Source organism: Gopherus flavomarginatus, chromosome 12 (assembly GCF_025201925.1).
Source record: "Gopherus flavomarginatus isolate rGopFla2 chromosome 12, rGopFla2.mat.asm, whole genome shotgun sequence".
NCBI classification, from domain to species: domain Eukaryota; kingdom Metazoa; phylum Chordata; order Testudines; family Testudinidae; genus Gopherus; species Gopherus flavomarginatus.
In genome coordinates, this window is record NC_066628.1 from 22,026,545 (window position 1) to 22,049,779 (window position 23,235).

At 46.6% G+C, this 23,235-nt stretch overlaps 1 protein-coding gene and 1 pseudogene across 1 annotated transcript; both read right to left on the reverse strand.

Moving 5' to 3' along the window:
• Positions 1-1,495: 1,495 nt before the first annotated feature.
• LOC127032520 (olfactory receptor 4D1-like) lies at positions 1,496-2,507 on the reverse strand (annotated as a pseudogene).
• Positions 2,508-9,899: 7,392 nt separating this feature from the next.
• On the reverse strand, positions 9,900-10,850 carry LOC127033072 (olfactory receptor 12-like). Its single transcript, XM_050920878.1, has one exon. The coding sequence runs from the start codon at positions 10,845-10,847 to the stop codon at positions 9,900-9,902; it is 948 nt and encodes a 315-aa protein (XP_050776835.1). The 5' UTR covers positions 10,848-10,850.
• Positions 10,851-23,235: the final 12,385 nt, after the last annotated feature.

Here is a 23,235-nt window from a genome sequence, read left to right on the forward strand (position 1 = left end):
AGAAAAAGGGGAAGAATAATAAACCCAAAGAGTGAATTAAATATATTTTGATTTTATGCTTTTTATTTTTATGCCTCAAAAATCCTCAAAAACGTATTAGAATATTTTCACTTTATTTTCTAATTTCAGTAAAGAGCCACCTTATTATAAAATCATCATTCCAGTAAAGAAATGTTTATGATATATAATGTTTTCAACATATTTAAAAATGTTTTTGTCCCCTTCATACCCTGTCTCAGTGCTCCTTTGTAGCCTCATCCTCCTCATTCTCTGCCCCTACTCAGCTCTGCCGAAAACTATTCCTTTATTATTTTTTTACATTCCTGTTGTCTTCATTCATTATGTACAGCTGTACTTCATTTGGAATTCATTAAAAATGTTTTTTTAAGATGTTACTGCCAGAAGTAGCTGCTAGCTATTCTCTTAGAGCCACATTGGTTAGGAGATCTTACTGGATTATAAATAACCATAATTCATTTTGATATACATGGAGGGTCCATCTTTTCAGGAAAGAGAGACCCTTTTCAACTATTTTCACTATAGAACTTTCTTTAGTACATCAAATTTGAAAATATAGAACTGCTTGGGAAAGGAAAAAGAGCAAAATTTTCTTTAAATAGTTAACACTACTATTTTTATTTGTTTCCTTCATATTGTAAAAATCTCATAACTACTTCTTTCTTTCTTAGAAAAAAGGAAGAAATCTAGAAAAATTTAAAACTAACTATATCTAGGAAAGAAAGTTGCTTTTATTCCTGGAAAATAAAAATCTGAAAAATATATGAAAACATTTTATAATATTATTTATAGATTGCCATGAAAAGGACACTAGAACAAATCCAAGAAAAAATGTTTCCCTCCTCTATTTACAACTGCACTTTTTTATCATGATTAGCAGAAAAGGTCGCCAAAGACGAATTTAGTTTAACCTGTGAAGTCATAGACAGAAATTGAAATATTATATAACAAAATTGAAACCAATTAATTCTTATAATAATACCTCAGTGTTATGAAAGCACTCTGATATGAAGTTACATGATAAATGTGGATAAATGGTATATATGTAAAAGGAAGAAAAGAATAAGCCATAAAGCAAAAGATTGTTCCTGTTCACCTGCTGGAACATTCTGTAGTAATTTCTTCACCACAATCAGTATATTAGTTCTGATATACAATTTACTGAATAGATCTTTTTTTGGAGAAGGGACTGATTTTCATGAGTTCCTCATTTGGTGAAATCATTCTTAGAGGGATTTCAGCCATCAATTTTCAGTGTTTAAAGCCCAACTGGTGGAAGCCAATTAGGAAGGATGCCCCCATTTCCTCCTGCTGGGAACTGACCCATTTACCCTCATGGAGCTATGTCTTATTTATACCGACAGCTTTTTTTACTTACTGGGAGGTTCTTGCCCTCAGTCTATAATGTGTTTGTGAGCACAGATTCTCTTGAGTGTGCAGTATTTGATCTCTTTTTACTCCACACACTTTTCATGTGCCACATATATCTGCTGTATGATACAGCGCATAAATTAGATTTTTAACACAAATGTAAGATTGGAAAATAAATTATGTCTCTCTTTCCCTCCCTGAGAAGAGCATTCTCCTCATCAGCCTCCTGATGGCCTTCTTCATCTCAGCATTTCTCATATAGATCATCAAGTTCAGCATCAAGGTGATTACAGTGTAAATGACGGATATCACCTTGTCCAGCATGAACTGCTTGAAGGGCCGAGCATAGATGAAGATGGTAGGTATGAATTGTAAACACACCATGGTAATCTGGGTTCCACAAGTGGACAGAGCCTTGCGCTTGCCTTCCTTGACATGTGTCCTGATCTTGACAAAGATGACAGTGTATGAAATCAGCAGAATGATGAATACTAGTATGAGCAGCACTCCAGCATTGAAGATCATCTGCCTTCAATCAAGTGAGTGCCGGTGCAGGCCAGTTTGATGACTTGTGGGATATCACAGTAGAAATTGTCCAGGACATTTGGACCACAGAATGGCAACTGGAGGAGCAGTCCAAGCTGAACAGCAGAGTGAACCAATCCACCCAGCTATGCATTTAAAACTAACACCACACACAGACCCCAGTTCATGATAGTCATGTATCTCAGCGGTTTATAGATGGCCATGTACCGATCGATTGCCATTGCCAAAAGACAAAGCTCCATAGCGCCTCCAATTAAATGGAAGAAGAACATCTGGAGGATGCACTTATTGAATGAGACGGTTTTACTCTGGGTGAGGAGACTAGAGAGCAATTTTGGAGCATTTACTGATGATTCACTTACATCCAAGAAAGCCAAGTTGGCCAGCAGGAAGCACATGGGAGTGTGGAGCTGGTGGTCGGTTAACATGGTGGTGATGATGGTGAAGTTTCCCAGACAAGTGTTCACGAAGATGATGAAGAAAAGCATAAAGAGAAATCACTGCAGCTCAGGATTCTGAGTGAGACTCAAGAGGACAAATTCTGTTACTGGAGTGGTGAGATTCTTCTCCATTTATTAAGTGCAAAATGTGCCTGCAGAAGGAACAATGATGATAATGATTATGATATAATCCCACTGCATTACTGATCTCAAATGAATATTAACTCCATCTTAACAAAAAGAAACACTTGCTTGGCAATTTCCTTTGTTTACTAAATTCCACGCTCCCCTCAGGCCCATTTGTGAGTAACTCTGTTTCAGCAGAACTTGGGGTCCTTGGAAGTGAAGAGGAGCAGTCTACACATTGAGATAAGCCCTTTGCAAACCACTGTCTCCATTCATTTTCCTGCAGCCCTGATGGGGCACACCTCTGACGGTTCATAGATTCCTGATGGGTCCTAGGGTTTCAGTGTAGGGAAGATTGTGGATCACAAGGACAGAGCTTCCTTATGGGGGTCTCAGATGCTAAATGGAAGAGAGCTAGATCCTAACTAGATAGTCTCAAAAAACCACGTCAACAAAAGATTTGGTTTTTTTTTAAATAAAAATGTGGTTAAATAAGCAAAGAAATTGTATTTCCCTGATATTGAAATCCAAGATTTCATTTCAATTTTAAACAAGTTTTTTTTTTCCAAATTTCAAAATCTGCATGGAATTTTCATTTTGATTCCTTTTTTGGGAAACAAATAATATTTTTCAATTTTAATATTTCTTACCTCTTTTTAGTGTTTTTCATATGTAGCTCTCAAAGCATTTTACAAAGGAGGTCACTTTCATTATCCCTGGTTTAGAATTGTGAAACGTGGCACAGATGGGGAAGTGTCTGTTTGCTGTTCTCCTCACTCACTTATGCTCCTCTAAAAATAAAAGTCTATATCCAAAGATACACCCACCCACCTCCTCCCGCTGCAATTACAATGTGTATCGCTAATAGAATGTTGCAGATTTTCTGCAATAAGAGTCATTACCTCACACAACTGCTATGCCTGTGATCTCGGAACTGGCTGCCTCCTTATAATTGAGGATGGCCTGGGGAATTCACATCTTAGAGATGTTCACTGCCCTCCTAACTGGCTGGTGAAGTGGCCCTAGTTCCAGAAATGACACGTTCCCAGAAATCTTTCCCATAACATCTCAGTATCTGAATAGGTGCTGAGGTGAAAAACTCTCTGAAATCCCCCTGAGCTTTACTGGGTCTGATCAAGAAGTCTGCTTCCCAGAGCTTTGGGGTTCCTGTCACAAGGGGAATTATTAACAAGTTCACAGCACGTTTCATTTGGTTCATGTTTGTTTTTAGCAACCCAAACTCAACAGGCTGGGAACGTTTGCGGTGTTGACTGCTGCTGACACAAGGGAGGATATCCAGGACACAGAGGATGAACTGGGTATTCGTCTGGCCTCAGAAACATTGGAAATCCCAGGACTCCTGGGTGCTCTTCCTGGTACTGAGAGATCAGTCTGATCAAGTGGTTATTGCAGGACACAGGAGTCAGGACTTGTTGGGCTTATGCAGTTTGAGGAGGGGAGTGAGGTGTAGTGCTTGGAACAAGCAAGCATGGTCGTGCCAGGTCGCTCACATTCACTTTAACATATTTAAGCCAAGAGCATAGCTGAATATTCTGATATTCTTTTGGTGAGCTCTGACTTAAAGGTCAAAGTTCAAATTTGGTCTCATTTTACACTCCACAGCCAATGTTGAATCAGAGTCCACAAATTTCTACATTCCAGCTCAACAGGAAGATGGGAACGTATGGTGTCAGTGAGGGACCTGGGATAAGCGTCTCTATTAAAATGATTTTCTCCCTGATTTTGCCAGCCAGGGCATTTGCATAAAACAATTAGCTGGTCCTTCATTATAACAGAGAGAGAGAAGCTGAAGACAATGCAGATAATATTACTTTCCTGCATTATCTCTCATCTTTGATCTTAAGGTTAACTGAATGCAGTTTCATACATAATGTAAGGAAATTAAGACATGAAAGGGAATTAGCATCTACAAGATAATTTGGTTACATTATAAAACTTCTAATGGGATATAGATAAACAGAGACAAATACATTTAGCATCTACCCTTGACTTGTTTTACTACAAAGGAATGAGTTAATGACCGCTTGTCTAGTACATCTGTTTGAAATTCACGCACAAGTGAATTCTCCTGATACCACTGTAATTCCTCTTGTTAAATTGTTATGGGTCATACACAGATTTGCATGTCTGCCAGTATCACAGTGGCCTACATTCTTTGTTCCTAGATGTAAACATTTAAATTTAGCCATATTAAAAGGCATATTGTTTGCTTGCACCCACCTTAACAAGCTATCCAGATCGCTTTGTATCTGTGACCTGTCCTCTTCATTATTTACCATTCCTCCAATTTCTGTGTTATCTGCAAACTTTATCAGTGATGATTTAATGTTTTCTTCCAGGTCATTAATAAAAATGTTAAATAGCACAGGACCAAGAACCGATCTATGCAGAATCCTACTAGAAACACACCCATTCGATGATGATTATCTTGGCTGAGAGAATGAAATTCAGGAAGTGGTAAATACATGGATGTCGACATATTGTTTTCAACAAGCAGTAGATGTTCTCCCATTGAAATCAAAGGTAAACCTCACAGTGACTGTAACAGCAGCATGATTGTTCTCAATCTGATCACAAATTTTAAACCACGGAAACATAAAAAGAGCCGACTAAACTAAAGGCCAGATGGTGAATGGACAGCAGGCACTTAAATGAGTAGCTTCACTGCAGCCAATAAGGTTAATCAAGGGAGAAAGGCCCAGACCTCCAAACATATTTACATGCCTACCTCTCATTGAAATCACTGGGAGCTGGATGCCTTGGGACTTTTGAGGATCTGGGCCTTACTGCTTCTGAATATGAGTAAGAGTTCCAGGCTCTAGCCCTAAATCTTCACATTTTGAAAACAGAGAGACTAGATGTCCTTCATAATTTATTTATTTCAATAGGTGATGCATTCAGATTTTCATTACCCAGGTTTGCAAGAGAGATAAACTCAGTAATCGCTGTCCTGAGACCTCTCTGTTAAATGCTGAGGGTGCACCCAAACCTATGAGTCATTGTAACAGGGTGCTGGCTAGGAGAAACAAACCAGGCCCCTGTTCACCCTGTTCCAGATGAAGAAGGGTATTAGCTGGGCGGGCTGAGGGGCCACACCCTAATTACCAGAGTGGATCCACCTGCAGGCCCGGGTAGGCAACCTGCCCTATAAAGCTGGCTAAGAGACAGGAAGCTGCAGGAAGACAGGAAAGGGAGGAGTGTGGGCTCTAGATCCCTGCTGGCTGGGAAGTTAGTAGTCTCCTAGAGTGTTGGTCTCTGTAGATATCTGTAAATAATAGGTGGTGGGAACAGACACAAACAATAAAAGGACATAGGTGCTGCACTTCAGTTGGTCTCTGACTGTGTTTGTGGAGGGGCTGGGAGAAGGCACCACTATAGTCATATACCACTAAAATCTCCACTGAAGGTAAGTGGATTTTTGCTTCAGTGAAATGTACAGAATGGGGCCAAAAATGTTTTCATTTCATGGCCAGATCAAAAAACACATGTGTTTTCATAAGCTCCTGTCACTAAATTCACAGCCTCTTGCAAATCCAGAGAATGTGCCTTGTTCTTCTTTCACTGACACAAGCTTTACAGAAGTACAACTACGTTGACTTCAGAGGAGTTACTCTTGGTTCACAGCAGAGCAGAGGGAGACATCTCCCTCTGGCCCAGCCTAAGACTAAGTTCCCTTTCTGGATCTAGCCCACAATGACCACAACCTGATACATGTCACATTGTTGACCATTTTCCAACAGTTACCATGGCATCTGAGATACTGCAAAAAGCAGATCCTCAGCTGGTGTATATCAATGTAGCTCCATAGAAGTCATTTGGGGCTTGACCCATGAAGGGACTTAGGTACTGCAATGTCTAACTTTTAGGCACTTTGTCCCTGATTTATCAAGGTATTTAGGTACCTAGGCCTTGATTCAACAAGGGATTTAGGTGTTGTGATGATCAGAGTCACAAGTACTAACTTTTAGGTGCCTTGAAAATCACTAGCATTCACAAAGCCTTAGTTCGGTGCTCAGTCTTCCTGTACAATGAATGCAGGGAGACAGGTGCCTGAGAATGGGATTCACAAAGCCAGCATGCTGCATGGCTGTCATAAACAGATAGCTAAGGGTTAACGTCTCTTTCACCTGGAAAGAAGTAATCTAAAACACCTGACCAGAGGACCAGTCAGGAAACAGGACTTTTTCAAATCTGGGTGGAGGGAAGTTTGTGTCTGAGTCCTTTGTTCTGGTCTTCTGTCTGTCTCTCTCTCAGCTATGAGAGGATTTCTGTTTCCTGCTTTCTAATCTTCTGTTTCCAAGTTGTAAGTACAAATATAGTAAGGCAGTAAGGTTTCTATTGTTTTCTTTTGTATTTACCTGGGTATGGTTGCTGAAATGTTTTGAATTGTATTCTTTTTGAATAAGGCTGTTTATTCCTATTTCTTTTAAGCAAATGACCCTGTATTTGTCACCTTGATACAGAAAGACCATTTTTATGTATTTTTCTTTCTTTTTATATAAAGCTTTCTTTTTAAGACCTGTTGGAGTTTTTCTTTAGTGGGGAACTCCAGGGAATTGAGTCTGTGTTCACCAGGGAATTGGTGGGAGGAAGAAGGCAGGGGGAAATCTGTGTGTGTTAGATTTACTAACCTGACTTTGCATTCCCTCTGGGTGAGGGGGAAAGAGAGATTAGCTCTCGGTACTTCTGTTTTCCAAGGCTGGAAACGGGGAGGGTGGAATCCCTCTGTTTAGATTCACGGAGCTTGCTTCTGTGTGTCTCTCCAGGAACACCTGGAGGGGGGAAGGGAAAAAGTTTATTTCCCTTTGTTGTGAGACTCAAGGGATTTGGGTCTTGGGGTCCCCAGGGAAGGTTTGGGGGGACCAGAGTGCCCCAAAACACTCTAATTTTTTGGGCGGTGGCAGCTTTACCAGGTCCAAGCTGGTAACTAAGCTTGGAGGTTTTCATGCTAACCCCCATATTTTGGACACTAAGGTCCAAATCTGGGACTAGGTTATGATAATGGCTCCTTGCCTGAGCTAGCCAATGGGAGGTGCCGAGCAGAAGGGGAGTGTTATGCCCCGCCCCTTTCAGGGAGTTCTGCACCTACCTCAGCTGTGGTCCCTTGCCTGGAGTGTGGCACCTAAGGTGTTTCTTGCAAGAGGTGGGGAAGAATTCCCTCCCTTGTTGCTTTTAGTCCAGTGGTCCATGTGCTCAATTAGGAAACCATGGGTTCAAATCCCCCATCTGCCTGAGGGACAGAAGTGGGCTGAATTGGGCTCTGCCATGTCCCATGTAGGGCTCTAACCACTGGGCTATGGGATGTTCTCATGTGAGGCCCCCTCACTCTCTCCCATTGGTGTAGTCCCACTTTGAATAAATAATTAAAGCATCACTGGGAGGGGGGCAGATCCAAGGTCTTCTGCATTCAGGGTAAGGGCTCTAACCACCATGATATACAGTCATTCTTGTGCAGTCTCTCTCTTCTCCTCCCCATATGATTCTTTCTATTCCTCCAAAGCTGAATGGCTTCAACAGGAGAGATTGAGAGAGCTCCGGATCTGAATACCTCATAGCTCAGTGGTTCAGTCCCTCATCTGAGAGGTAGCAGATTCCTGTTCAGCTTCTTTCTCCCCATCAGGGTACATGGGGCTAGAACTAAAGATGTCCTAAGCACTAGGCTAAAGGTTATAAGGGAGGCCCTGCCCCTCCCCTGCTTTTTTTATGTGGATTTATGAGCACATTCTACCAGATCAGGCCCTGCAAGCAAGGTAGGCAGAGGAACACCCGCCTTCTCCCAGTCTGGGAATTTGCGCTGGGGCTCAAGCAGATGATAGGTGTCCAGATCCCCAAGTAAGGCTACAGCACACATGCCCAGAAGCAGAAACATAGACATCTAGGGAACATTTACACTGAGAATTTAGGCACTGAGTGAGTTTAGGGAGTTAAAGGATTCAGCTGCTGAGCAAGGGTTTTATGACTACCAGGGGGTGGGTCTAGGAGGCCTCCCCTTCAGTTAAGTGGTTAGTGTAGCAAGCCAGGCTGTGGATAAATCCAGTTCAGTTTTCCCCTTCTGCCTGATAAGAGGAAGGGTTTGCCCAATAGCATCTCTCTGTTGGATACCCAAACTGCTGCACAATAGACTCATTCTCACTCCCTTTGTTGCTCGATATATATTTAATTATTTCATACAAAGTGGAACAGCTTCTACAGGAGAGATTGAGACATTCAGCCTACAATATCCCATAGACCGGGGTTAGGGCACTCACCTAGGAGGCTAGAAATCCAAGTCCAAACACCAACTGCACATCATACACGGAGGGGAACTGAATTCAGGTTTTCTACATCCCAAGTGAGTGCTTCAACCCATGAGCTAAAAGTTATAAGGGAGGCCTCACCTGCCCCCGCCCCCATCCCCATCATTTTGTGTCTGTTTAGGTGTGCTCTGAGACCACCTACCAGATCAATCCCCACAGGCTAGGCAGGTGGTGCCACGCCTGCTCTGATTACCCCAGTGGGGCTTAGGGATCAGATAGACACCCAGGCACTTACACCAAGGTGGCTGTGCACATGCTGACTGGCAGAAACTAAAGAGCCTTGGGGACTTGAATGTTGGAAAGTCAGGCACCTAGGGATTTTAAAGGCCTACAAGGTTAAGCAACAGGAGTTTTGTGGAGCTCAGTGGCACTGAAATGTTGGATTTAGGCACCTAAAGTAGCAGTTAGATGCCTAAATCCTTTTGTGGAGCACACTAATTTCAGCTCCCCAAGGATTTGGAGATGGCTTTTACCTATTCTACAGATATAGGAATGTAAAAACATACACAAGGTTTTGAAGTCTATGGAAATACTTTATTCTTTTTAACATGCTATATTGTCACTTGACAGAGAAATTGCCATGCAGCATCAGCCCTGTGGTTCTGCTAGTCCAGGCACCCGGCTCCAGTGGTAGGCAGTAACAGCTGCTTCAGAGAAAGGAAAAATATAGGCTAAACTGTGAGAAAAATTTCATCCAAACCCAGGTAGTCAGTGGTTGGCTCATGTCCTGAAGCATGAAGGTCTCTACAAACGATAAAGACATTTTAGAATTCTGTTAGTCTCCATGTCTGAATGACCTCCTGAGCCACTAACATGCACAAGTGTGATTAGAGTGTTAACTAGAGAGAGAAGTGATAGTGACAGTCAGAGAGAAAGAGATGGACAGACAGACGAGTTGTACTAGATATCCACCCACATGTCTCAAAAACTCATTGGTTTATAGCTGGATAAGAAATAAGAAAGAAAACCAATGAAACAGTGTGTCATAGTTTTGTAGTTTTTTCTTGTTGCTCCAGTTTTTTGTGCAAATTAAAAAGAATGCTGACACGCTGTGTTCTGTCTCTATGTTGAAATGCAAAGTTCACTTTGTCAAGGATTTGTGGCCCATAGTCCTTCTCAAAGCTTCTTTAGCATCCTTGTTCCTAAGGCTGTAGATGAAGGGATTCAACATGGGGATGACAAAGGTGTAAAACACAGATACTGCTTTCCTTGGGTACAGAGAAGATAACCAAGTGGGCTGGGCATACATGAAAGCAGTGGTCCCATAAAATAAAGTCACAACCAACATGTGGGAGGTGCAGGTGGAGAAGGCTTTGTGCCTGCCCTCAGCAGAGCGAATCCGGAGGACGGTGGAGATGATGTAGATGTAGGAGATGAGAACAATCAGAGCAGTGCTCGCTATGATGAGGCCACATAAGGTAAACATCACAATATTATTGACGTACGTGTCACTGCAGGAGAGACTGATCAAGGGAGGGCCATCGCAGAAGAAATGATCGATCTCGTTACGCTCACAGTAGTGCAGCATAAAAGTGAAGCCAGTTTGCACCATGGCGTTCACACAGCCACAGATATACGACCCTGCCACCATCTGAATGCAAACCCACTTGGACATGGTGACGGGATACAGAAGAGGGTTGCAGATGGCGGTGTATCGATCATATGCCATCGCAGCCAGGAGGAAACCTTCAGTGGTGATGAAGAGACCGAAGAGGAAGAATTGGGTGGCACATCCGTTATAGGAAATGGCTTTGCTCCCTGATAGGAAGCTTGCCATGGCTTTGGGGGCGATGGTGGAGGTGAAGCAGAGGTCTAAGAGTGACAGGTTCATGAGGAAGAAGTACATGGGGGTGTGAAGGCGAGAGTTGACTCTAATGATGAGGACAAGGATGGTGTTTCCTAGCACGGTTACTGTGTAAATCACCAAAAACAAGACAGAGGGGATCATCTGGCATCCTGGACAATTTCCAAACCCTAGAAGGATGAATTCAATGACTGCTGTGCGGTTCCACTCTCTCACTGGTGCCATGGCTGTTAAATCCTTTGGAAAAGGCGTGAGATAAGGATTAAAGAAGAGGCAAATGAAGAAGATGCAATGATGGGTTCATGAAAAGAGGGATATTGGTCTGAGACTCAGCAGATCAATGTTCATTTCCCAGCTCTGCCACAGACGCCCTCTGAGGCCTTGGCCCAGTCTCTTGGGCTGGGATTTCCAAAGCAGCCAAAGGGAATTGGGCACTCAGCTCCATTCAATTTCAATAGGATTTAGTCACCTAGGACCAGATTTTTGAAGGTATTTCTGTGCCTAGTGGAATTTTCAAAAGTGCCAAGGCACCAAAATCTCATTGATTTCAATGAGTGCTAGACATCTAGATGCTTTTGCAAAATCTCACTAGGTTCCTAGATTCATAGATTCGAAGACCAGAAGGGGCCATTCTGATCAATACCTTTAATCCTAAATGCCTAAATACCGTAAATTGATCCTAAATATCATTAAAAATCAGGGGTCTAACTATTAAGCTCTTGTGAAAACTCTCATCTTTGATATTTCTGTCCCTTAGTTCCCAGTACTGAAAATGAAGATAATATTATTTCCAGAACTCAGAGGGTGTTGTGATAATAAAATCACTAATATTTTGGAATTGCTCAAATGCTACCATGGCAAGGGATAAAGTACCTTCAGTGATTTTCAAAATGAGCCACCCAACTCCCCATTGATTTTTTATAATATTTGTGTCCTTCATTCACTGAAGCTCTATTGAAAATCTCATCATAGATAGATTGAATTTGATGGCAAAGCTGCTTTTGACTTGACTGTAAGTAGATAAGGCCCTTGTAATCCAAGTTAAACAAATTCCTCATAAAATTTGAGTTGTTCTTCTGGAAGGCATCTTTTCTAGACTAGCAGCTAAATTAACCTGCTACTCCTTACAGCTGTAATACAAAGCACATCTCTTCGGCCAAGTTGGACAATTGCAGACTCTATCCATTCATGTGTGATCCCATTGATTTATAAAAGAGTGGGAGAATGAGACTTTGACATCAATAATATCATACAAGAAGATTGGATGACCTTGAAAAATGGAGTCATAGAAGTGGGGATGAAATTTAATAGCATAAAGTGCAAAGTCATACACTTAGGGACTAACAGGATTTTTGCTATAAGCTGTGGACATATCAGTTAAAAGTGACAGAGTAGGAGAAAGACCTGGGTGTATTTGTCTGTCACAGGATAACTATGACCTATCAATATGATGTGGCCATGAAAAAGGCTAATGCAATTCTAGGATGCATCAGGAGAAGTATTTCCAGGAGAGACAGGGAAGTGTAATTACCATTATACAAAGCACAGATGAGACCTCATCTGGAATACTGTGTGCAATTCTGGTCATCCATGTTTAAGAAAGATGAATTCAGAGTGGAACAGGTACAGAGAAAGGCTACTAGGATGATCAGAAGAATGGAGACCCTTCCTTATGAGAGCAGACTTAAGAAGCTTGACTTGTTTAGCCTAACCAAATTAAGGCTGAGGAGAAATATGATTACTCTCTATAAACACATCAGGGGATAAACATCAGAGAGGGTGAGGAGGTCTTTAAGGGCCAATATTGGCCTTAGAACAAATGGATATAAACTGAGCATCAACAAGTTCAGGCGTGAAATTAGATGAAGGTTCTAACCATCAAAGGAGTGACGTTCTGGAACAGCCTTCCAGGGGAGCAGTGGGGACAAGAAATCTAACTTATGAAGGGGATTGTATGATGACACTGCCTATGATGGCACATGGCCCATGTGCAACTGCTAGTAGCAAATATCTCCAATAGCCAGAGATGGGACACTAGATGGGGAAGGCTCTAAGTTACTATGGAGAATTCTTTCACAGGTGTCTGGCTGGTTCATTTCTCCCACTTGCTCAAGGTCTAACTGATCTCCATATTTGGCATCAGGAAGGAATTTTCCCCTGGCCAGAGTGGCAGACCGTGAGGGTTTTCGCCTTCCTCTGGAGCGTGAGGCGTGGATTAATAGCAGGGTTGAACTAGAGAAAATGATGGATTCTCTATAACTTGAAGTCTTTAAATCATGATTTCAGGACTTCAGTAACTCAACTCAAGGTTACAGGTCTATTACAGGAGTGGGTAGGCAAGGTTCTGTGGACTGTGACATGCAGGAGGTCACACTAGATGATCACAGAGTTTCCTTCTGGCCTTAAAATCTGTGAGTCTGGGTCTGTCCTGGGTCCAGTACTATTCAATATTTTGATTAAAGACTTGGATAATAGAGTGGGGAATATGCTTATAACACTTGTGAATCATAGAATCATAGGTTTAAAAGGGACCACAAGGGTCATCGAGTCTAAAGCCCTGCAAAAAGGCAGGATTTGTTGCTTCTAAACCATCCAAGACAGATGTCTATCCAGCTTGGATGACATCAAGATGGATAGCCACCTATCTTGGTGTTCACAAGCACTTTGGAGGACAGGATTAGAAATCAAAAGGATCTTGACAAATTAGAGAAATGATCTGAAATGTGGAAACTGAAATTCAGTAAAGAAAACTGCAAAGTACTGTACCTAGGAAGAAAAACATTCATTGTACAACTACAAAATGAAAAACAGTTGGCTAGGTGATGGTACCGATGAAAAGGATCTGGGAGTTATAGTGGATCACAAATTGACTATGAATCAACTATGTGATGCAGTTGCGAAAAGGCTGTCATTCTGGGGTGCATTAACAGGAGTGTCCTATGTAAGACATGGGAGGTAATTATCCCACTCTACTTGGCACTGGTGAGGCCTCAGCTGGAGTACTGTGTCCAGTTCTGGGTGCCATATTTTAGCAAGTTCATGGACAAATTGGAGAGAGTCCAGAGGAGCAAAACAAAAATGATGAGAGATTTAGAAAAATCTGACCTATAAGGAAAGGTTAAAACTAGGCACGTTTAGTCTTGAGAAAAGAAGACTGAGGGGGCACCGGATGAGAGCCTTCAAATATGTTAAGGACTGCTCTAAAGAGAATTGTAAACAATTGTACTCCATATTCACTGAAGGTAGGACAAGAAGTAACGAGTTCAATCTGCAGCAAAGGAGACTTAGAAAAAATTTCCTGATATCTAATTTAACTGTAAAGGTAGCTGAGCTCTGGAATAGGCTTCCAGAGGAGGCTGTGGAATCCCTGTTATTGGAAATTTTTTTATAAAACAGGTTAGTCAAAGTTGTAAGGGAATTCACAAACTGTCACCATAGATGTGATTCTCTTCTGTCAGATGAAAGACAGCTGAGATCTCACGACTGGAATCTAGGGCAACACCAGAAGATGTTCAGGGAATCCTCTGAAGATGCAGAGATGTCTGTGTTTCTTGATTCCAGTGAAGTTTTAATTTTGCCTCATCTTAGATTATTGAAGTTGGGATTTTCAGTGGTATGCATCTCCTATTGAACTGACTGAACTAGCAATTTTCAGACTCTCCTGAGTACTGCAGGTTAATTTTTGGAGGGAACTCTTTCAATGGTCTTCTTGAATTCTCTCATCCCTCCATTTCAGCACTATCCTAAGCCCCTCCAGCCTAACCTGCTCCTCCACTCCCAAAAAAGGTTAGTTGTATCAATGCATTCACTGTTTTGCGAACAGTAGATGGGTCACATCAAATGGCTATCTCTGAATCAGGAGGTTAATTACCTTTGTATATGGCATGGTAGAGATGAACTGTCCACTTTTGAAGTGCACACTTCGAAAAGGACATTGAGAAAATGAAAAGGGTTCAGAGAAGAGATACAAAAATGAGTCCAGGTTTTACAATGAACTAACAAAGGAGATCAATCTATTTAAATTATACAAGAGATGGTTTAGACATGATTTGATCATGGTCTATAAATGCCTGATGGTAGAAGATATCAGCTTTTTTAGACACATCACCACAATTGGAGCTCATGAACATACAGTTGCCCTCAATTCATGTAGAAAAATTGGAGTCGGTGCAGAAAATAACCACGAAAATTATTTGAGTGGTGAAGAAAATACCTTACAGTGAGAGAATTAAAGAGCTCAATAAGTTTAGCATCTCAAAACCTTGGTCAGGAGATGATCATAGAAGCATTGAAATGTAAGGCTGGAAGGGACCTCAATAGGTCATTCAATCCATTCCTCTGCACAGAGAAAGGATTCAAGTATACGTGGACCATCCCTAAGAGGTATTTGCCTAACCTGTTCTTTAAAAAAAACTCCAGTGACAGAGATTCCACAACCTCCCTTCAAAGCCTGTTCCACTGCTTAACTAGCCTTATAGTTGGAAGTTTTTCCTAATATCTAACCTAAATCTCCCTTACTGCAGATTAAGCTCATTACCTCTTTTCCTGTCCTCAATGGACATGGAAAACAATTGATCTCTGTCTTCTTTATAATAGCCCTTAATATATTTGAAGATGGTTATCAGGTCCCTCCCCCACAGGCTTCTTTTCTCAAGACTGAACATGCCTGGGTTTTTTTAACCTTTCCTCATAGGTCACGTTTTCTAAACCTTTGATCAATTTTGTGGTCTCTTCTGTACTCTCTCCAATTTGTCCACATCTTTCTTAAAGTGTGGTGCCCGGAACTTACCTAGTACTCCAGCTGAGTCCTCAACAATGCCTGGTAAAGCGGGACATTTATCTCTTGTGTCTTACATACAACATTCCTGCCAATACAACCCAGAATGATATAAGCCTTTTTCACAGCTGTATCTCATTGTTGGCTCATATTCAATTTGTGATCCACTATAACCCCCAGATCCTTTTCAGCAGTATTACCATCTAGCCAGTTGCTTCCCATTTTGTAAATATGCAATTGATTTTTTTCCCTCGGAAGTATAGTACTTTGGACTTTTTTTTACTGAATAATACCAAACCCAGGACAGATCTCTTCAGGATCCCATAGATATGTTCCCTCATTTTGAAAGCAAACCACCAATAGCTACTGTTTGAGTACAGTGTTTCAGTATTGTACTCAACTTATAGTAATTTCATCTAGACCACATTTCCCGACTTTGCTTATGACAATGGAACATTCAAGAAATATAATTTCTACAGCTTTGCCCCTATACATTAGGTCAATGATCCTGTCAAAGAAGGAAATGAGTTTGAATTGCATGATTTGTTCTTCACAAATTCATGTTGGCTATAACTTGTTACCCTGTTATCCTCCAGCGGTTTACACATTGATTGTTTAATAATTTGTTCCAGTAACTTTCCAGGTACCAAAGTTCTGACTGATCTAAAATTCCCTGGGTCGTCTTTTGTCCTCTTTCTTTTAAACACAGGAACTATGTGTGCCCTTCTCCAGTCCTCTGGGACCTCACCCATCCTCCATGAGTTCTCAAAGATCATCGCTAATGGTTCTAAGATAGCTTCGTTTAGTTCCTTAAGTACCCGAGGATGAATTTCATCAGGCCCTGTTGAGTTGAATACATTTAACATAACTAAATATTCTTTGACCTATTCTTTCCTTATTTTGGCTTGTGTTCCTTCCCCCTTGTTGTTAGTATGAATTGTGTTAAACATCTGGTCACCATTAAGCTTTTTAGTGGAGACTGAAGCAAAATAACCGTTAAATACCTCAGCCTTCTTTGTCCCTCATGCTTGTGCTGTCCTTTTGTACTCATCCTTAGCAATCTGTTTCCACTTTTTTTATTCCTTTTTCATTTTCACAACATTAAAAAGCTCCTGATGGAGCCATATTGGCCTCTGACTATTCTTCCTATCTTTCTTCCACATCGGGATAGTTTGCCGTAGCACCTTTAAGACTGTAGCTTTGAGAAACTGCCAATTCTCAGGAACTCCTTTTTCCCTTACATTTTCTTCTCATGGGACCTTATCTACCCATTTCTTTGAGTTCTGAAGTTCATTGCCCTTATTCTGCTGCTCCCATGCCTTCCTTTCCTTCAAATTATTAAATTTATCATTTATCATTGACCACTTTCACTCAAATTACTTTCAGCCTTCAGATTCTCAACCAATTCCTTCTTGTTAGTCCTAATCAAGTCTGAAATGGCTTTTCCTCTGGTTACTTCCTCCACCTTTTGAAACAAAAGTGGTCCCCCAAACATTCCAAGAACATGTTGACTATTTTATCTTTTGTCATATTGCTTTTCCAAAAGATGTCTTGGTAGTTAAAGTCCTCCATTATTATCAGGTCTTATGTTTTGGATATTTTTGTTGTTTGTTCTAGAGAGTCCATATCCATCCCCTCTTCCTGATTTCATGATCTATAGCAGACCCCTACCATGACATCACCCCTGTATTTTCACCCTGTTATCTTCACCCAGAAACTTTCAACTGATCTGCCTCTCACCTCCTTCTGGACCTCAGAACAAATCTATGAATCTACAAATCTGTGTGGTCTCCTTAAGGCATAAAATTATTTAATTTAGGTCTGATTTAAAAATCTGATAAATTACTTGTGTAAGAGATTCAACCAGACACACTGAAACACATTCACACACATACTGCCTCCTCCCAATACTTTGCTGTTACAAACTGCTTATTTGCATATTAGCATGTATCCCTGCTGGCAAAAATGGAAAACTAAAAGGATAAAGACTGCATACTTAAGAAAGTCCTTTGAACTTTGTGTCTCTTATGGTACTTCTTCAATATTATTTGCCATTGATGGTGATTGTCTCTGCTCCGCTGCCTCTTTCGCTAGCCGGCAAGAGAATGGTGATTCACCAGTCTGTGAAAATTATTTGAAGTTGAGGATGCTGTTGGGTTTCTTCACCAGCACAGGAGATGAAGAAATGCCTTTTCATCCAGTCCCATGACTTCTGGAAATAAAGATACAATAGCATATACTGATGACCCGTCTCTGACAAGACTTCTTAAAGTCTCATGGCTTTTTCTCTCCCTCCCATAACTCCACCCAGGGGCCCCAGGACAAATCAGATAGAGCACTCCCCCTAGAATTACTTGGCATTTCAACCAACAGAGAGAGATTCAGACATTGTCATCAAAATCAGAATGGTGGAGGAAGATATCTCCATTTTGGAGAAGCCATCTGAAAACCCAGCAGCCTCAGCACTGTATAATTGAACATCGCTGAGTGTATATTTCCAAACAAGGAGATATGTATTAAAGGTGACTTTTATTTTCCCCCTAAGAAATCCAACCGGATTTCTTAAAGGATCTTAAAGTAAGGAGTTATACTTTAAATATATGTCTTTCTTGTACATATGTAACAGATAAGGCATTGTAACCTATATTGGGAGTGGAAGGGGGTGGTTGTCTGATTTACATAATAGGCAGAATCAGCTCCATTGACTCCAGGGGAGTTACTCCTGATTTACATCAGGGTGAGGTGAGAGGCAAATCAGACCCTCAGTCTTTAGCCAGACCCTGGAAAGTTCTCTGAGTGTGTTTGAAATTAGACTGATTAGATTTGATTGGGCTAGCAGGTCAAATGGTATTTTTGTCTACTCCCTGAGAGTCAGATGTTGGGTGTGACTACCTGTACTTATTAGTTTAACATTTCCCTGAGAGGTGTGAGTGTATCCCACAATTCATTGTGAAAATGTCCCCCAAGATAGCATGCCAGAAGGTGGGGAAAAGGACAATAGGATTGTATCTATCGGGTGTCTGGGAAGTGGGTGGGCAAAGCCCGCCCACTGCTAACGGATCCCCCCCCGCCTAAGAGGAGGAACCACAGGACCACAGAACCCACTGAATTCGGGGGACAACTAATAAAAGAACAGGGACAGGAGTGAGGTCAAAGGGTCATAAGAAGGGAACCTGACGGGGAAACTGAGCAGAGAACCCCAGACAGCGCCCACTGCTCCTCAAAGGCGTCAAGGAAGCCAGTGGAAGCCGCCCAGAGGAACTCCGCCCGGATGCGTGAATGGATCATGGATCGGAAACAAGCCCCACAGTCACCGTGGTCTCCATCAGCCAAACTCCTCTCCCTGGTTGTGTAGATGGCCTTTTTGGCCAGGGCGAGGAGGAGGTTGACCAGGAGGTCCCGGGACTTCGTGGGGCCACGGATAGGGAGAGCGTAGAGAAGGAGGTGAGGGGAAAAGTGCAGCCAGAAAGGTAATAGGATGTTAATGAGGAGCAGGTGTAGGGGCTGCAACCTGGCGCACTCTAAGTAAGCATGCGCCAGGGTCTCCCTCGCGCTGCAGAAGGGGCAGGTGTCTGGGACAGGGGTAAACCACGCCAAGTACACGCCCGTGCTCACGACCCCATGAAGGAGCTGCCAACTGATATCCCCAGTGGGCCTTGGGACGAGGGTGGAGTACAGGCTGATCCACCGGGGTTCCTCACCCTCCAGAGGTGGCAGGAGGTCCCGCCACTTCGTATCGGGGCAGGACAAGAGGGTGAGGAAGTGAAGGGTGTGGAGCACTAGAGTGTAGAGTTGTTTCCTGGGCACGGTTTGGAAACGGACCGGCTGCAGGTCATGCAGCCGGCTTGCGGAGAAGGGGCGGGGCGGCTGGTTGGGCCTATGGGGCAGAGGCCTGATGAAAAGGTCCGGAGGGCTTGGGGTGGGGGGTGGGTGGGGCGTGCCCTCCCGCAGGACCGGATCGAGGTAGGCCCGAGCAGCGGGCGGCAAAGCGGCCTCCACCTCCTGGAGTACGCGCCGGGGAGTGCAAGGTCTGGAGAGCCCCATGCGGCGAGCGAGCGTCAGGGGATCCAGCCAGCCTCCCCGGTCATAGTCCAGGAGGTCTCCGACCCTGGTGGCTCCCTCCAGGACCAGCGTCTGGCGCACCGCGAGGGACTCCGCCACCTGCACACGAAGCTGGGGATTGTGTAGCAGGGGCACCGCGAGGAGGTCGGCCCCCTCAGCGGCCGCCACGGACCTGGTCGCAGAGAACAGCTTCCAGGTCCGGAGGAGGTCCTGGTAGAAGACTGGAAGCCCGGAGAGGTCTCGCGGAAGACCCCTCGGTTCGAGATAAAGGAGCTGTCAGTTGTATCGGAGCCCTAGGAAGCGGCGCAGGAAGGCGTGCGCCAGGGCTCTCCACGGCGCCAGACGCCTCTTCAGCTCTAAGACCTCCCGTTCCAACTGCCCTATCGCCGCATCCCTCCGTCGGCTGACGCCCCGGGTGTAGTCGCGGCAGAAGAGCCGGGCGCGCACCTTCCCCACATCCCACCAGTGCCGTGCCGAGGGAAAGGCGCGCAGCTGCCCTCGCCAGGCCAGCCAGAACTCCTGGAAGGACGCCACGAAGCCCGCATCCTCCAGCAAGCTGTTGTTGAAGTGCCAATAGGCCGGCCCTGGCCTCTCCGCACTGAGAGAGGCCGTCACGGTGACGAGGTGGTGGTCGGAAAAAGGGGCCGGCCGGATGCTGGAGGACTGGGCCCTTGAAAGGTGAAATCGCGACATGTAGATGCGGTCCAACCGGGAGTGGCACGACCGATGGGCTCCCACCCGGACATAGGTGAACGTGGAGACATCGTCCGGGTGGTGGTCGCGCCAGACGTCCACCAGGGAGTGATGGTTGACGATCTCCCGGAGGACGTCCGCGGCGGCCTGGCTCTGCTCGGTCCCCGAGCGGTCCCGCTCCTCCAGGATGATGTTGAAGTCCCCGCCCAGGACCAGGCACTCATGAGGATCCAGGAAGCCGAGGAAGGCGGACGCCTGCTGATAGAATGGCAACCGCTCCGGGGCCGATGTCGGGGCATAGACATTCACGAGGTTCACCACGAGCCCCTCCAAGCGGACCTGGAGGTGCAGCAGGCGGCCCGGCACAGCCTCGGCAACCCCCAGCACCTCCGGCCGTAGGTCGGGGGATAACAGGGTAGCCACTCCAGCACTACGGGTGGTAAGGTGGCTGAAGTAGACCCCGTCCCCCCACTCCAGCCGCCAGTTGGCTTCGGCGGCTGGATCCGTGTGGGTCTCCTGCAGGAAAATCACAGAGTACTCCCCCTCCTGAAGGAAGGAGAGCACCTGGCTCCTGCGGAAACCCACCCTACAGCTCCGAGTGTTCAATGTGGCAAAGATGATGGGCGCCATGAGGAGGGCTGGGGGGGATCCTCGCCGGCAGGGACGCCCACGGCCCCCAGTGGGCCGCGCAGCAAACCGTGACCCACCCCGAAGGTGAGCAAGGAGTCACGGAAGCCGCGGACCCGCTGGTAAGTCGCGGCACCCTCCTTCCCGGTCCTCTTGCCCTCCCCCATGAGGGCCCTCGCGGCTCGGAGGATCAGATGGAAATCCCCCCAGCGCTGGAGAGCAAGCGCCACCTTGTTGCGGGAGCCCCTGACGTCTTCGAGGAACTCCCGCAGCTCCTCTCGCAGCGCGTGGGGGGGTGGGGCCCCTGGCCCCTGGTGACCCACCGGTGGGGCCTCTGGGACAACCCCATGGCCCACGGGGACGGGAAGGCAAGGGGCGGACCCCCGACGTGGCGCCCGATGGGCCGGCGCCACACGGTCCGCCACAGAGCCCGGCTCGACAGGGGGCGGCGGAGGGAAGAGTGCAGCCCCTAGGGGGTCGGGACAGTGAAATGTAAAGGCCGCCCTCTGGGGGTCACCCTCCGGAAAAGGGAAGGGGACAGCCCCAGGGGCGGCAATAACAGCAGGGGCAGTGGAGGGGACAGGGACGGGGTCAAGGGCAAGGGCGGGGCCGAGGTCAGGGATAGGGACAGAGATGGGAACCGGGACCGCAGGAGCTGAACCGTCAGGAGTGTGCTCCTCACGGCCAGGCGCGGAGGTCAGAGGGGCAGGGAGGGGGTCCCCAGCGATGCCGGGCTCAGGCTCGGTGGTAGGCGCGCTAGCCACGGCATCGGGAGATGTAACACTGTTGGTGGGGCCCCCACCCGGGAAGGAAGTCAGGTGCCCCGCACCACCGGGGGATACCCCTGTGAGCCCGTCTCCTGGCCGTGGGGCACCGGCCGTCGCCTCAACAGGCTCGGCGGCCGTCAGCGGGGCGCCAACCACGGCCAGGCAGGGCAGGGAGTCTAGGGGACCCCCGGAGGCGGGAGCGGATGCAGCGGCCAGGAGGAGGGAACACGGGGACAGGGGAGCTGGGGTGAGGACGGCTAGGTCGAGGCCCGCTGGCGGAGGGTCATCCTCTCCCTGGGTAACCGGGGTCAGACCCAGGGCCTCGATATCCTCAAAAATGGAGGGGTGCTCACCTCCCACCACCCCGGGGTCCTCCCCGCTGGAGCTGGAGGCAATAAGCGCCCCGACTGTTGCAGGGGGCGCAGGCGGCAATGGAGCAGGGGGGACCAAATCCGAGGCCGCCACAGAGGGGGCTTGCAGAGGAGGGACGGTGGAACCCTCTGGTGCGGCCACGGCTTCCCTGGCTGGAACTGGCGGACGGGCCGACCCCGAGGGCACGGCGGAAGGCTCGGCATCCGTGGCCCCCTTTCTGGTCTTACAGGGGGCTCCCGCATCAGGTGGTAAGAGCGGAGCTCGAGCCTTCCGCTTGCCCCGCCTACCCTGGACCAGGGTCCAGCCCTCCATGGCGTCGCTCACGGGCAGGGTGTCAGGGGTCGGGTCAGAGGGCAGGGTTGGTGGGTCGTGGACCTGGAGGGGCACTGGTGGGACAGCGGGAGGAAGGGAAGATACCCCTTGGGGAGGGCCCTCTCCCACGCCCGGCAATACCCCTGCCACACCCTCCTCCACAGGCCCCGACAGAGTGCAGGCAGCGGAGGCAGGGCCCACCCGCTCATCTGGGCATGCTGAGAGAGATACCCCTGCAGCCCGAGCGGGAGCAGTGATGGATGGAGGAGGAGGAGGGGCGGCCCTGGGCACCGGGCGGTCAGGGGTGCCGGCGATGACGGGGCCGGCACCCTGCCGGGGCTCGGGGGTCCCGGGCGCTCCTCCGAGCCGAGCCAAGGGGCAGTCCCTCCGGACGTGCCCCGTCGCCCGGCAGAGGTAGCACCGGGCCGCCCCCGTGGAATAGTGCACCCGGTAATGGGCCCCCTGATAGGGGACCAGGAAGGACCCCTCGAGCGCCTCTCCGCCACGTGCCGCCGGCGGCTGTTGAAGCTGCACCTGCCGGCGGAACGAGAGGACGTGACGGAGGGCGGGGTCCTTGCAGCCCAAGGGGAGAGGGCTCACCACTGAAATGGGCTTCCCTAGAGTCGAGAGGACAGGCAATAGGGCGGCATTGGGGAGGAAGGGGGGGACAAAGGTCAGGGTAATACGGACCCTCAGGTCCTCCAGCGGCTCCAGGGGGACGAACACACCCCCCACCGCCAGGCCCTTCTCCACCGCCTCCTGGGCGGCGGCCTCCGAGGCAAGGAAGAAGACGACCTTGCCATACATTTTGGAGGCCGCCACGATGGCCGTGGGCCCCACCACCCTCGCCAACGCCCGCACGTAGGTCTCCACGTGGGGCGAGGCGGGCACCAGGAGGCAACGGACGCCGTGCTTCCTGGTCAAGGTGGGGAAGGGGCCCCGGCCGCTATAGATGGTAGCAGAGGGGGCGGCCTGGGGAGATGACGAAGCGGCAGGCGGGGGG

What these genes read in the sequence shown, in the direction of transcription:
- LOC127033072 (XM_050920878.1), bottom strand. Translation starts at nt 10,847, where the DNA reads ATGGCACCAGTGAGAGAGTGGAACCGCACAGCAGTCATTGAATTCATC.